This window comes from Ambystoma mexicanum, chromosome 9 (genome assembly GCF_040938575.1).
Source record: "Ambystoma mexicanum isolate Mex_15411 chromosome 9, UKY_AmexF1_1, whole genome shotgun sequence".
Taxonomy (NCBI): Eukaryota; Metazoa; Chordata; class Amphibia; order Caudata; family Ambystomatidae; genus Ambystoma; species Ambystoma mexicanum.
In genome coordinates, this window is record NC_090931.1 from 879,064,563 (window position 1) to 879,080,990 (window position 16,428).

Sequence of the window (16,428 nt, forward strand, 5' to 3'; positions counted from 1 at the left end):
TGTCGCCCTCAGGCCGCACCCCGCTCTCCACGCGGCGCCGGACTAGACCATTTACTTCGCTTCACCCGGGCAGTACCACGGACATGGCCCAGGACCTTTCTGTCTTTTAGCCAGCCCGGACTGGCCCCCACGACCATTGCCTCCCAGGCCACACTCTTGCTCGGGGTTTGCCCCGCACACACGCTGTTTTTCTTCACCCAGTCTGCACCGCACATGCGGCCTGGGGCTTAACTTTCCACCCGGCTGTAGCTGGCAGACGCAGCCTGGCTTGACTCCTTCAAAATGCCCTGGGGCGCCGCTCGAGGCCACGACCCCCCAGGGAACATAGCTCTTCTTTTCTTTCTGTTGCTTCTCTGTCTTTCTCCTTGCACTCCATCCTTCAACTGTCGTTTTCTAACGGTCGTCCTCTTCAGGTAAGTCCCATCCCTGTCCACAGACAGGGGAGGCCTGTCCATTGTCCCTCTGTCTCAAGGTTCTCTGTGTCCCCTAAGAGGAAGTGGAGACGGCATAACCTCGGCTTCTAACTCGAACGTGAGCAGATGTTATGTACATCATTTCACGGATGCCGATTCAATCAGCGTTCAAAGGGAAAACCTAATGCTGCAAAAAGTGTCGTGTTAATTTCCTTACAGTAGCACAGGAGAACAGTGGTGATTGCTGTATGGTCCCTTTTCTGTTTGCAACTGGCATGATTTCTTCGCGAAACAGCCTGGCAACAGACCCTCTGGGAGCTGCTGTGTGGACAAGATCATCTTTCTTAGTCTAATACATCTTACATTCTCTTAGTCCTGAGGAAAATCAGCCCCCATTTTTCTGCAGTTGTTTGATTGTAACTAACGCAAGGTTTATCTTTGAGGACCGTGCAAGAGCTCCATTTATAAAGACCTACAATTTACAGGTCTCTTCTAGTAGACTTTGGTTATTCGGTTACGTCCCCAAAAGCTAGATATGGGGACAAACATCTAAAGCTTGCCCAATGAATACGTTGAACCAATGAGGGCACATTGATCAGGCTAGATTTAGCAATTTGATGATTTGGAAAAATTGACAATTCAGTATTTGTTTTTTATTTTTATTTTGCTTACTTTGACTGTTCACAATGTGCATTTTTACTGCCTGGTGTCACCTTCTGAAATACTCTACAGGGTGGATGCCAGCCAGTATTATTGTGTAATCCTTCCAGCAACATGCAACACAATTGTATATCAGTGTATGTATATGTATATATTTGTTTCAGGTTGATGTTTTTTAGGGAACTGCCTAATTCTTTTTGGATGAACATATAGTACAGAGAACCTTTGTGTGCAATTTTTGGTCGTATATTTTTAGTCTACCTTAGACTCTTTTTACACGTTACAACAAACAAAAATGGGAAAATGGTAGAGTCAGGTAAATCCATGTTAAACCCAAACACATTTTACCATACATAAACGTGCTTTTAAAACCCCTATGTGTCTTGTATTTTCTTAAATACTTATTCATAACCACGTATCTTTAAAGGCCCTATTTGGTACGGGGGTTAAAAACAACATGGTTCACTGAATTGTGAAATTGGATCAGGACTGCCCTCAGGCCGTGGGCACTGGCAATAACGGCAATGGCGGCGAGGGCTTTGGGATGGAATGGTTTGCGGGAGGGGGCATTCATGAGGGCCTGCTGACTCAATTGAAAAGCTGCTTGACGGTCAGGTCAGAAGCAGCAGGCAGCAGGGGAAACGGCTAGCAAACACTGCATAATACACGAGGCCCAGGAAAGAACAAAGGTGTTCCATGGAGGTGGGTGCCAGTGCCCCTTTGATGGCATTGGAGAGACGCTTTGGGAAGAACTCCTTCAGCAGAGAGTTTGCAACCCGGCTATTTCATTTCATGTGTTAAGAGCAGGCACTTTTCTTCAAATGTCCTCATTCCACTGGATGCTCTCCTTTTCAACGCCAAGGGTTGCATCATGGCCATCCTCCGAAGCGCCATGAAAGAACGGGATGTTGGGAATGCCATGCTGGAGGTGTGAGTCGCAACATGGTGAAAAACTAAAGCCGCAGGGGAGAGGACAAGCAGGGCCGGCCTTAGGGGCAGCATCACCCTGGACAAATTGGCACAACCCCCCCCCCCACCCACGCGCCCCTGGTCAACAGGGGGCATGGCAGAGAGGGGGCGGGGCCAGGATGTGCCACTTTTTTTTAACCAGGAGAAGGTTGTCAATACGGCGCCTCAGCACCGTATTGTTATTAAATGTGCTCCGCCGCCGCGGGCGCATTTAATAACTAAGGGGCACCTGCTGCACCTTCTGCCACTACGCCAGCTCGGGGGAGCCCTTGAAAGACTCCCCCGAGCTGGCGTGGTGGGGGGCTAATGGCTCCCTGGCGGGGAGTCGCGCTGCGGGCGGTTGCCCTGCCCGCCCTCCCCTGAGGCCGGCTCTGAGGCCAAGCGGCATCCTGCCGTATAGCGACGTGCAGGGAGTGCCTTGGAGGACAGGTACAACTTCACATCATGGTATGCAACCCCCCCACGGGTATAATTTTGCAAGAATGTTGCATTGGTCTTCAAGGGCACCAGCTCAGCAATGTTGTAGAGAGAAAACATGTGCAACATCATTGGGGCGTGGAAGCTTCTGCGGTTGAGGCAGGGGCGCAGACCTTTAACACTTGCTGTCCGGATGAGCACTACCAGGCTGAGGCACTCAGTGGCCTCCACGGGTTCAATAATGCCATCATTGAGGGGCATGCAGAGCAGACCCCGAAAGTCCTTTGAGAGCCGCGCCTGGTGCTTTCTGGGGACCGCGCCTCGCTTGAGCTTGATCCCATGGTGGTAGTGCTCGAGGCGTCCTGCTCCACTTCTGGAGACTGGGGCGTGGCTTTCGGGGATACCTTTACACAAAGCAGAGGGAAAATAACTCAAATGCTGCCCTAAGCAGGGGTTAGGTTTGAGTGCCATCGGGCCGCGTTCATCCTTCCACAGGGCATCAGAATGCAGCATCCCAGAGGCCCGGGCCTGCGACGCTTGAAGAGAAACAGCAATGCCAGAAATCCCAGAAACGGGGACATGTGTCCAGCATAGGCCCCAGGTGAAAGGTCGGGAGGGCTGTAGACATGAAGGTAGTTTCCAAAGGCTTCGAGGGGCATCAACTCAGCGATGAAGGTCCAGTGGAAACTCATTAACCACAACTACACAATACAGTCTTTTCCTGCCTGGTGGCTTTGCTACATCGGGCATACGGCGTGCCAAACTGATCATGCCATCAGAGTAGGAATCGTCATCAGAGAGATCTTCCACCATGGCAGCCGCATCTTGGCGCAATGTCCAGTTTTATTCCCTGCACTTGGTGCACTGACCTGTAAATGTATAGCAACTCTTTGCAAACATGCTGAGCTATGCGGATCCTTTAGCAAATAGCAATGCCTAGGGGGTTGTGAGGGTTCTTGCCGTTGCGACGTTGAGTTGGTGAGTTGCTCTATTATTGAGTGTTGCATGAGGGAAGGGCAACCCAGTCAACTCTTCCATTTGACCTATTACTGCCCAAAATGAATTAATTAAAGTGCCACCATGCCACATTGCTCGGAACACACACAGTGTGTTGTGAGAGGGGTGGGCAAAGGTGAACATGACGTTTGACTGTCAATGCTTACCAACGGAGTCCGTTCATATTGTGACATCTGCCTTTCTCTGCCCTCAGGAAGAAGACGAGGGCTGGAAAATGGCGCCCAGTCGCTTCATCCCTGACATGGTTGGAGGGGACCAGGAATACCGAGGTAAGTGTTTGCCTCAGCTGTGTCCTGTCACTAGGTGGGTAATCCAGAATGAGTGGCACTTGGAGCCATGCTGGAAATGTAGAGTGGCCAGATTTTGACATGCCAGAAACATAAAAGTAGGACTAGCACGTTCAGCCCATTCAAACTCCCCCACTCCACCCCCAACCTCCATCGCTCCCTCCCCACCCCATAGGATCACGCATTAAAATAAATATTTCCAGCACTTCTCCTATATATAAACTGCCGATGCCGCTGTGACAGTAAGCATGTTAATAACAAAGGAGCGTTTGCTTTGATTGTTGTTATGGGCTTTGGTATGTGTGTTTTTTAACCATTTCCCGTCCTGCAGTCAGTAAATGCATACAGCAATGAACAAAAAGGTTGGCGGTTCGAGGCTCCTGGTGTGTAAGACGTCAGAGGTGGTAATGGGAAGCTGATACACTGTTCTATTATGTAAAATGTCAGCTTGAATTGTTGCATTTCTGCAGTGGCCAGCCTCCCTTTCCCAAAACAGGAACGTGGTTTTTAATGATAGACCTCTCTGACTGGCGATGTGGGGGACATGGGGGCCTTAGATTGGGACATCTGGTCACCCTGTGGAAATAGGAATCAAACATTCTGGGAACTCACGCCAACTGGGGCATGGTAAGAGTGGTTGTGGGAGGACAAATTGACAATGCATGTTAAAAAAAGGTATAGAACCTGAATGTTTGTAGATTAATAACCCATATCATTAATAGAATATTTCAAGTACCAGAATACAATTAGAGATGAGCTCAAAAACATATAATCTAGGTTGCATTATTGTACTTTAAAGACTAGAAGACGCACACCTATTGAAATTGTGTAACATAGGTACCTGCTTCTAGTTACTGTGGGACGCAGTCATTCCACTTGCTTTTCATGTAAATAGCATTTGAAGGGCTACGAAAATACAAAATATTTGTGTATGCAGACATCATAGAAATACAATAGATTGCTTCAAGAAACTTATTTTTGTGATTCAGTTTTATTGGTGTCCTGAAACAATGTAGAGCTTTGTTTAATTAAGCAATAAGCCCAGAGCCGCGGGGGCATTATTGAGTCAGGTAATGGCCAAAGTTGCATTCGGGCCTTGACCAAGGCGCCGGGGAATTACCTGACTCGTTAATGCCCCCACAGCGAGGGGCTTATTGCTATTAGTAACCGGGCCTGCAAAACCAGGGTACTAGTAGCATTCTTTTTCTGTTCCGAAACGCTGCAGAGTTTCGGAACAGAAAAAAAAAGAAAATATCCAAAAAAATGGCAGCCGGGAAAGGGAAAACGGAGTCCGTTTTCCCTTTCTATGGCGCCCATCGGGAGTGGACGCGCTGGGGACAGAAGTGTTCTCAGCACGTTTTCTCCTGAAAAAGGAGAAAAAAGAAGGTAAGTGGGATTGGGAGGGCAGGGAGGGGATTGTTTGCAGGGGAGGGGGGAGGAAGAAAGAAAACACTTATCTGAATCCCCGGCGGGGGATGAATGCAGCCTCCAGCCATGTGGAGGCTCGGAGCAGGGATTGCCCCATTTTCAGCCTCCTCATTGGCTGAGGGGCTGCCACACACCCCCACCAGGGATGAAGATTCGATGGATTCTGTTTGGGGTATGGACCGGGCGACAGCCAATCAGATTACATCTAACAATCTGATTGTCTCTCGCCGGGTACTAATACAGGAAATGTGTCTCATCATGGCTGTAATCACTTGCATGTTTTTTCAGGTGGTGTGCCACAGGTAATGGCCACACCATGGGGCATATGAGACAGGTTTAAAAGGGTTACTGCGAGCTATAGTTTATGAGCCTGCTGCTCTATTATAGTGGGGGGAAATCCATATTGACATCAGGTGTGGACTCACCCCAAAAAGGGCTCAAGTGCTAGGTTATATCAACCCCAGACCTTTGCTGGTCTTATTCGGTGTCATCAGTGAGATGTAACACGATGAGGCTGAAACATTTCTGGGTTTGCTTCTGGTCTTGTGCAGAAGCGATGTGACCTAGCAGTTCACACTACACTGACCCTTTTGGGTTAGGACCAACCTGATTTGAAAAAGCCTTTTCCTCTTATGCAATAGCATTGCAGGTTGAACATCAGAAGTTTGGCGGGGTTCCCAAAGCCATGGCAGTGGGTTTGATCGATTGAGAACCTTCCGAGCAACACTCTTCAGTTTTGCATTAGCTACCCCAGCTGGGAGGGGTATGCCCAGATGTAGGTCCCAGGCTTGCTGTGTCTAGTGCCCCAGCTGCACCCCAAGGATGATATCCATTGAGGCGGAATGATGTGTGGGGTGGCCTTTGGTGTCATGCAAAAGAAATGCGACTTAGAAGCTCGGGCCAGACTGCTCCTTTTCGGGTGGTGCCAAGCCTGATTTGGGTGTGGATATTTCTCCTTCTGCAATGGCATGGCAGGGTGAAAAACGAGGGTTTGGAAGATTGCCGTAGCCATAGTGATGGTTATGATTATACAAAGCCTTCCATTCCTCCACCTCTCTTCCGCCTTGCATCCATCATCAGCGAGAACGCCCGGGAAGAAGACGGCCCTGGCTTCCCCCTTCCTTCCATCATCAGCGAGAACGCCCGGGAAGAAGACGGCCCTGGCTTCCCCCTTGCATCCATCATCAGCGAGAACGCCCGGGAAGAAGACGGCCCTGGCTTCCCCCTTGTATCCATCATCAGCGAGAACGCCCGGGAAGAAGACGGCCCTGGCTTCCCCCTTCCTTCCATCATCAGCGAGAACGCCCGGGAAGAAGACGGCCCTGGCTTCCCCCTTGCATCCATCATCAGCGAGAACGCCCGGGAAGAAGACGGCCCTGGCTTCCCCCTTGCATCCATCATCAGCGAGAACGCCCGGGAAGAAGACGGACCTGGCTGCCCCCTTGCATCCATCATCAGCGAGAACGCCCGGGAAGAAGACGGCCCTGGCTTCCCCCTTGCATCCATCATCAGCGAGAACGCCCGGGAAGAAGACGGACCTGGCTGCAGACCCTATTGGGGAAGAGGGTGAGAACTACATGCCTGAGATGTCGCTTTCATAATCCCCACCTCACTCTGCTCCCCAAAGCCCTAACTAAGCTCCAAACCGGTGCAAAGTAATTGCCCGATTTCACTTCCCACTTCACCCCACACCTTTCCCCTTTCCCCCACGCCCCTTTCCTTTCACCCTACCTCAATATCTCTTTACAGGGGATTGAAGTCGGCAATAAAACGCACTTCCAGAAACTTACAATGCTCTTTGAAACACAAATCAGTGCTTTCAACATCTAACTAACGCTTAAGTGATTGTGGCCCCCTCGCCATGAGTGAAATGGATATTGCGCATAGCAGCTGGGACGTAGTGTTTCGGATGAAAGCTGTACAAGTAGCACATGGAATATATTATGTCAACTGCTTGTTATGGCGCCGAATGAGATTATCATGTGCACGTGAAAAATGAATTTGGGGCCTGGCTGTGCAAAGAATAAAGAGAGCTCCACCAAAAGTGATACATGCAGGAAACAAGGCCAACATTGACCAACCTTTAAGAAAATGGGTTCCGATTATGTGCAGAACATGAGTGAATGACATTTTTCGGTACCCCTCTCTCCCTCGTTCTCCCCCCTGTGATGAGTGTGTCACTTGGGGTAATGGCATTACTGGAAAGCAATCTGACCATTGCACCCCTTCAAGGAGGGAGAAACGACGGTCTAGCTGTGTATCGGGGTGCAGCAACCCCTGGCACACCAGTCTGTTTGCTGTTGCTTCTTCCAGGGAAATGGTCTCCATGGTAAACAGCAAGTGTAGCCCATACCCATGCCCACAAAGGCCTGGCACTTCCATCTCCAGCGCTGCCAGCAGCATCGCCCTTCCTGGCGTGTCTGCAGCCCTGGAAAAGATGAGGTTATTGGTGGTGTACTCTAGGCTCCAGCTGAAGCGCATCACCTCTGACGCACACCCTGACAGCTGGGGGATTGCGCCACAAGCAAGGTCCCGAGGCGCTAGCGTGCGTGGCACTTCCACACTTCCTCTGAAAGTTGCCCTCTGCATGTGACTGGAGCCCTGGACAAAAAAAAACAAATATTTTTAAATGGCTGACGCCCAATCGTTTGGGTGTTGGCTCTCGCGTGGTGTGGGTTTTTCCATGGCCTCTTGGTGCTTTCCTTCCTGCAAGAAATGTGGCACCAATGAGGATGGCTGGGAGGGGGAAACTTGCCACCTCCAACACGCAGGCCAGAAAAAAATACTTTACCAGCGCTCAAGAGGGACCAATAAAAAAAAAGTGCTTCTTTTTTATTTATTATTTCTTTGCATTTGTATAGCGCACTTGCAGCCCAGAGGCATCGAAGCGCTGTTACATGAAAATGTACGTAAACTTGATTCAGTGGTTACATAAGATACAGGTGACGTCTTGATTGCACATACATTAGTCACATTATTGAAGAGGCGTTCACTTGATGACACAGCAAAGTGCCCGGGATTCGAATCCATGTCACTCTGCGGGGACACAAGAAATGTAACCATGAGACCAAAAGAATCTCTGAACAGATTGCCCTGAAACACTCATATTGACTTTCTGCTGTACAAGGCACGTTTTCTTACACATTGTAAGATTTATTTAATTATTTATTGTGCATTTGTAATGCGCTTATACGGCAAGTAAATTGTGTTTCAAAGCGCCCACAGAGCAACAGGGATGGAACATGGGATTGAGACAAATTAAAACACTGAAGGATTACGATGGACCTACTAGGCCTTGTGAGCATTCAGAACGTGCACGTACAGAGAGAGGAGAGGGGAAGAGGGAGTGGGGGGTAAGTGCTAGGAGTGCCTGTACTCCTAAGTGAGCAGCAAATGTAAGGGCCCAGTGGAGGAAGTGCTAGGGAGAGGTCAGCTGCCAATAAATAGGTAAGTGCAGGCCTACAGTGGCATAGGGCGTGGGTGGCAGGGAAGTGCTTGGAGCGGGCGGAGGTGGAAGGTGATTGGTTGTATGTGGCTAGGGCACAGAAGGACCCATAAGGGCCCTGGTCACCAATCTCAGCAACCGTGGGATTAGCAGAGGAGGGAGGAGGGGAAGGAGGAGGTGAAAAGGCAAGTCTTGAGAAGCTTCTGGAATTTGAGGATATCCGGCTCAGGATGAAGAGGAAGGGGGAGGCTGTTGCATAAGAGGGAGCCCGCCGAGGAAAAATATCGGCCACCAGCCCTCTGTTTAGTGAAGTGCTTGGCACACAGGGAGTTGGTATCAGAGGAACGTAAAGATCGAGTGGGGGAGTAGTAAGAGCAAGTTGTAGATAGCAGGGTCCCTGGCCCCAGACAACCTTATGAATGATGCAGAGGGATTTTAATTTGATCCTTGCAGCGACCAGGAGCCAGTGGAGTATTTGTAGGGCTGGAAAGATGCGGTCCCTGGGCTTGAGGCCAAGCATAAGTCTCAGTGCCCTATTCTGGATTAGCTGGAGGGGTCGCAGAGAGGAAGAGGGTAGATTCAGGAAAAGGCTATTGCAGTAGTCTAGCCTAGAGAGAACCAAAGCTCTGGAGACATTGATCTTCTGGGGGAAGGTGAAAAAGGGGATTGAGAAGCAAGAGTTGAAAGTGGGACTTCTTGGCAAGGTCCTGGATGGGAGGAAGGAAAGAGAGGAGTCAAAAATGACTCCAAGGTTTCTGGCTTCGGATGAAGGAGATGGGAAGAGCCCATAGAGGATGGCCAGAGTGAGGGGAAGAAAGAGGGAGCAAGAGTCCCAATAGGAAGGATCTCAGTCTTGCTGGCATTGAGGCAGAGATTGTTGGAAGTGCACCAGGACTGGATTGCAGATAGGCAGTACCGAATGATGGAAGAAGTAAGGAGAGGGTCCGAGGGAAGTTTAAAGAAGAGTTTTGTGTCATCTGCGTAACACTGGAAGTTAGGGGAGAAGGTAGAAATGTTGTATGCCAGCGGAGCAAGGTAAGTGTTAAAGAGCCAGGGAGAATGGTTGGAGCCCTGGGGGACGCCACAGGCGAAGAAAGAGGTAGGGGAGGAGAAAGTGCCCAAAATTACTTGGGACGGACACTGAGAAAGGAGGTCAGCCAGTCCAGTGCCCGCTCCTAGATAACCAGGGTACAATAGAGCTGTTTTATGAGGATGGAGTGGTTTACCATGTCAAAAGCAGAGGAGAGATCAAGTAGAATGAGGACAGCTTGAGAGTTGGAATCCAGAGATGCGAGCAGTCCCTCACATGTGTTCAGAAGAGCAGTTTCTGTGCCTCTGGATGCTCAGAATCCATATTGGTGGTTGTGGAGGCAACCAACAAGTTCAGTGTGTGAGGTAAGTTGGGGAAAGTCCAGCTTCTCCGGGAGGTTCCTGAGGAAGGGGGTGTTAGATATAGAGTGATAGTGGCTGGACAAGTGGGGTCTGCCGAGGGTTTTTTCAGGAGCGGCACACAAGGGAGTGCTTGAGGGAGGAGGGGAAAGATCCAGTGGTGAAAGAGTGGTTGCAGAAATCAGCTGGGGCAAGAGAGCCAATATTGTCCTTAATGGGTCTGGAGGAGCAGGGGGAAACCTGTTTGGAGGAGACCTTCATGGAACGGATAACTTTGGTGACTTCATCAGGCATGATAGTGGAGAAGGAGGACGAAAAGGAAGAAGGAGGGTGAGAGGCCATAGGAGGCAAGAGGGTGTACGGGGGGCAAGTGTGCTCAGGCTGTCCTGAGTTTTTGTAGTAAAGTGTGTGGCCAATGCATTGCAGAGGTGTTGGAGGGGAGGGATGATGAGGAAACTGCAAAAGGGTTGGCTAGTTTACTGCAGATTTTAAAGAGTTCAGCTGTGTTGTTGGATGCACCAGACACGTGCACCTGGATGTGGGCCCTTTTCTTGGCACGGATAGCAAGTCTGTATTGTCTTTAGAGAAAGCGACAGGCCAATTTGTCAGAGGGTGAGCCAGAGTATGGCCACTTCCAATCCGCAGCTCTGCACTTGTGTTTCAGGGCTGCAAGTTCAGAGTTGTACCACGTGTAATGCTTAGAGTCAGGTTTTAGGTGGATCCTCATGACTAGGGCAAGAATGTCCAGAGTGTTGGTAATGGCCAGATGGAGGTTGCTGAGAGCAGAGTCAGAGGTAGAGTCTGCGGTGGGGGGAGTGCGGGGATGAAGGTGGATGGGAAGGCAGCAGCTGACGCTCATTTCATCGGATGAATGTTCATGAATGAGGTTGGCAGCGCTGGAGGAGGTGCAGTCAGAGATCTGAGAGAACCCAGTTGTGAGGAGAGGAGAGAGTGGTCTGGCCAGGAGAGAGGGGTGATCACTGGGGAGGAGAGGGGAACATCATAGTAGATGAGGGCATCAAGAGTGTGTCCAGCCGAGTGGGTTGGACCAGAAGGGACAATGGAGAGGGAGAGCGAGGTGCAAAAGTCACGGAAGAGAGTGGATGCCATGATAGAGGAGTCCAGATGGATGCTGAAATCGCCAATGAGTATGAGCTTAGAGGTGGGGTGAGGAGAGAGGAGCAGAAATCGGCCCATTCAGAGAGGGACAGGGTGGTAGAGCCAGGTGGCCTCTAGATAGTGGCAACGGTCAGCGCAGAGGAGGGAGAGATGACCAACTTGCAGACCGCGCTTTCGAAGGAAGAGTAAGGCTGGGTAGGTATGAGGGAGGAAGGGACCCACTCAGGGAAAATCAGGGCAACCCCAATGCCAGCATGGTTAGGGTGAGGTTTGGAGAAGATCTTGTAGCCATCAGGGAGAAAAAAGCCAAAAGCAGTGACTGAGCTGGCATTGAACCACGTCTCGGTAAGAGTGAGGATGATGTTGGCAGAGTGTTTGATGGCTGAGCGAGCATTAAGTGGGGCTAGGTGGTATAAAAACTGGCTATAAAAGGTGCACACCTTTTCTATTTAGCAAGCAATGTTTTAAAACATCTGTCTCTCTTGGAAAGTCCTTTTGTCCTGTGGAGTTCCTTGAGTTGGGAAAGACATCTTAAAATTAAATATGCAAATGTCTTTCAATTTACATTCAGTGCCTGTGACATCCCTCCCCACTGCCAGAATCCCGCTCTTTTTGTAGGACTCGAGCCCTGAATTGTAAAAGGTAAGTGAATTGTTTATGTTAAGGCATTTTCTGCACCACCCTCCCTTCAGGATGCTACAACTAACCCCAGAGGGGAGGCTAAAGCACCTGACTAGAAAGGAAAGCCCAACCTCTCTTAATCATGGGTAGCATAGGCAGAGCAACACGGCTTACATCTCAGGCAGGGGTAATAGGTCAACACAGTATGGACCCTATTAAACCTTAGCAAAAGCTTCAGAGAATCAATAAACATTTCAATAACAGTTACATTCCTAGTATGTTTCATGAAAAAAATATGCACAGTGTTACTAGATGCAGTTGCAGTGTTTCAAGGACATTTACCATGGCAGAAAGGAAAGGGGTGACTTTAAAAATGCATATAAAATCCCAGGTAGGTACACAAATGGTGAAACTTGGCCGAGAGCTCACTGAACCCCTAGGGATTTAGGACAAAAATACCAATGGTAGATAAGTACACAAGAGTCACTTTAAGGAGACTTCCAGCATCCGTTCACAGCTCCAAAGGAAGTCATGGGAAAGTTAAAGGCCCGTCTACGCTACTGGAGGTTAGTCTTATCTACCCCACAGGTGCAGATGCTGTGACCATCGACCCCAGTGAAGGCCACAGGAGCCCCCATGGAAGAGTTACAGAGGTTGGAAGATGGACCCCAGAAGAATAAGTTACAGAACAGGAGGTCCACCACTGAAAGTCTATGGGGAATTGTAGTTATGATTCACCTCCTAGGAATCTCTACCTTGGACCAGTGGGACACCCATGGGTGAATATCGTGAATAAGGATCCTTCCCAGGACACCAAGTTAGATACTCATGTTGTCAGTTTCAGCGGAATTGGCTAAAGTGATCCAAAAAAACCTGGCAAGTGAACAACTCTTTCCACATGTGCAATTGTCAGAATCTGGTTCCCGGTTCCTTGCTTCCTGAATGCACAATGATCCCAGCGACGCAGGAGAAGAACAAAGGTTCATCCTAAGACATCTCCCTTCAATCCAGAGTGACAGATACCATGTAGAAGACTTCAGGAAGACAGGAGAACCCAAACAGATGTCTCCCAGCCAGGGGCGGCACGAAGGATGAAGGTAGCTCCACAGAAAATGATCCCATTATGAGAATAATGGCTGGTGGTGCTGTGATCTGATGGAGTGATGAACTCTCAGCACCCCCATGATGCCTGGAGAAGCCCACAGTGAAGCAGAAGATCCTGGCAGAAAACGGTGGGCTACGGTTGTAACACAGCTAAGAAATGGTCCCAAAGTGAAGGGCTCCAACCAGATGAGGTCGGGATCACCTAAAGTCTTCAAGAAACCCCGTTTGGACTTCTAAAAGGAAGGAATCCAAACCAGGATATCCCCAAGCCACTGCAATTAGCAAGTATTTGCAACTAAGGGCTTTCAAAATGTGCAAATCAGGTGGAAAACCCATTTAGCAGGTTAGCAGACCTTCCACCTCCAAGTTCAGGATCAAACAAGAGAAAGGGGGTTGGGAGCAGGGCATACTTAAATACCCATGTGACAGAGGGTTGGCGCAAAACCAGACAAACGCAAATAGGGGCTGGGTCAGAGGATCAGATGACCAACCTTATGGCTAGAACAGCCTTTTCAAGGCCACTTTCTGGTCACCCAGACAAAGGGAAGTCCTAGAAAGCAAAATGTTTGGGAGCAGGATTTAAAAAACACATTGGTAGCCCAATGTCTACCAAAAAGATACATTGGGCTACCAATCCGGTAAAATAGCTTTGATCCTTGGTGAAGAGAAAAATAAAGCACAGCTACCACCAACCTGTTCCCTAAAACCAATTTATAGTGACACAATCGCACTAGGGTAGATATGGTGATCCTGAGAGGAATCCCTGGGACTGGACGCCTTTTGGGCGACTCAATACCTTGTACATTACATAAGGTAAGAAGGAATGTAATGGCAGTGAGTCACGCTGGCCAACAAACAAAGATCAAAGAATGAAAAAAGATATGGGGCGGGGATAAAAAATGCTGAGGCACCCCAGAAAGTGGCCCTAGATTCCCAGAATAGGATGTCTGGCTTCACAGTTGTTCAGAGTAAAAGGTGTTCAGAAAGTTCACAGGCATATTCTCAGGCAATGAACCTACAAGTTAGGCTCGCTCACAAAGTCCAAAGTCAAGCAGGCCTTTCAGATACAATGTTTGCCAGACAAAACATCATGGGATGCCCTAGGACTTGTATCTGCTCAACAAGAGGTTAGTCTCCCAAAAAAACCAATATTAGAGACACGCGGCTTCTACCTGGCTGTGTTGGAAACTGGTCCTGATGATGCACTTCTTCCAAATGTTATGTGTAGGTCCCAATGTAAAAGATTTGTCTTGACTATGGAAGAACTCGGAAACCCCACCGAAGGCAGTCTGTGTTCAGAGAGGCTGCCAGTCAGTATCTTCAGCTGTTTCCTATAGGTGCCCGTCAATGCTGCCGGTCCTCACCAGTTTGAAGGTCAGTGGCAATATGTCCGAGTTTTCATGGTGTAGAAAGGGGCCCACTGGGGGTGAAGAGGATTTCATGCATGGTGGATTATTGTGGTGCTACTGCTAAGGATGTAGTGTTGTAGAAGAGATGAGCTGCCGGAGGTATGTTACAGTGCTGTCGTCGGGTTTGTTGATGGCACACATTTTATACGACAAAGTATAGATGGTGTCCAGTGGAGAAAGTTCAGTTAACTGATGGATTTCTTGAAATTCCAACATTTTTTTAGCTTCTTGCTTTGTTGTTGATTTGTCGTTGCCTTAACGTTGTACCCACACTCACGGGGTCTGTCCGTTACCTGTATTGTCAGTGGCGATTCTGTGTGCCATGATATGTCTGGCAGATAGAGGACAGAAAGATGTCCTTGGTAGCAGAGGATCCCTGAGTTTGTCAATGCAAATATTCCGGGCAAGTTTGGGAAAGGATTTATCAGTTTCTGAATTCCCTCTGGTCAGCAGAAGTCGGGTGTCCACAAAACCCCGGCAGATACTCACTGTCAGAAAGACCCTTGCAACAATTCTGGTAGCAGCAGAACTCACTCGTGATTCCCCTTTGGGTTGGCTTCTTCTTCTGGGATTCAGGTCTCATTCACAGGTTCAACCAGCTAAAGGTATAAAACATCCATTTAAGTAGGAACTTTGGTGCTAAAGGGGTGCATCCATCCAAACCCTTGGTGGTCACTCAATCAATGGAGGTGCAAGATTTAAATTGTGTTGGCTTCTTCTGAGACCTTCTCCCCAGGTGTTGATTCAAGTCTACATCCAGAAATAATTCACAAAACAGGCCATATCTGGTTCTGGTAACTTTAGCATTCCCTTTCCAAGTCAGTCAGTGTGATATATAGTAATATCCATATCCCTCTGCCTCTCTCATAGGACACAGAATTAGACTGTTGGTCTTGGTTCTAGATTTACAGAGGGGCTCCCATTAAGCACACCAATCGAGTGGAGTATATCAACCTTACCCCATTTTAATTCAGAAAACCAGTGGTAATCACAAAGCCAGCTGTGCAAAGAGAGCTGAACAAGGAACAGGGTGCCTGTTGGACACCATAAGACTGAGAGGCTCCCAGAGGCACGTCACTGATTCATGTCCCTAATGATACTTTCAATGAAGGTTCATTGGGAGGGGAAAGTCTGTAAACTTGTCAGGTGAAAGTGATAACCAGAGGTATAAATTGGGGACATTAAACTGCACACAACGGTTAGTTACAATGCTGCTGTGAAGCTACTGGCACTCAGTGAGATGCGATAAAGGTTACTCCTTGCGTCAACTGGCCTGTAGCCTGTGGTGGTGTTGACGACGCGGGGCATTGGAGCCCAGGCGAAAGATGGTTTGGCCTTTCTACTTTCTTTGACCACACATTATAAGGCACAGATTACCCACTAAAATACTACTTGTTCAATAGTCGCCTCCAGCTCTTACCATGCTGGATCCTCCCCTGTGAGGGGGTGGAGTGGTTAGTGGGGGCAGAAGGAGAAGAGCAAGGTTGATTTTGCTAAAATAATGGTGACTCTCTAAAATAAACTTTTTTCTGGTGTGTGTAAGATTTTGTGTATTAAGAAGAAGTGTGGTATGATGTGTGTGTTGTAGACCGAGATCTCATGGAACTCATATGGCTGGATGGCAACCAGGGGCATTTCCCTGGCCTGCATGAGCATACATTTTGGAATTTGGAAGCGGTTGGCATGTTTATCAGCGGTGTGTGAGGGGCAAGAAAAGGGTATTGGGTATAAATGTTGTACTTAGGGGCAGATGAGTTTCAGGTTGAGGATGGGAGCTATTAATGAAAGGCATCTGCAGTGTGGTAATACAGACAACATTAAACTCTCATTTGGATGTGAGACTGAGATTTAGATGTTAGTGTTGAGTCAATGGTTGTGTCATAGAAGTGGGGCCCAGAGCAGGGGGACTGAATTCATTTTCTCTTCATCCTCTTTTGCTACCCCTCTTCCCATTCCCGACTGAACACATTTTCTCCTGTCTCCCACTGGTCTCTGCTGGCTGCCCCTCTCCGTCTGTCTATTTATCTTGGGGTCTGTCTGTCTGCCTCTCTACCTCTCCTCTCTCGTTCTCTCTTTCCCTCTCTCCTATTCTCTCTCTCTCTCTCTCTCTCTGTCTCTCTCTCTTTCACTCTGTAACTCTCCCTCTCTTT

The 16,428-nt window shown here is 48.8% G+C and overlaps 1 protein-coding gene across 1 annotated transcript in view; it reads left to right on the forward strand.

Annotated features, from left to right (window-relative positions):
- Nucleotides 1-16,428, forward strand: part of IQCA1 (IQ motif containing with AAA domain 1) — a 1,010,495-nt gene that overhangs the window by 689,913 nt on the left and 304,154 nt on the right. Inside the window, exon 9 of the mRNA XM_069615989.1 lies at nt 3,670-3,745. Coding sequence (XP_069472090.1) covers nt 3,670-3,745 — 76 coding nt within the window. The remainder of the gene's footprint in view (nt 1-3,669; nt 3,746-16,428) is intronic.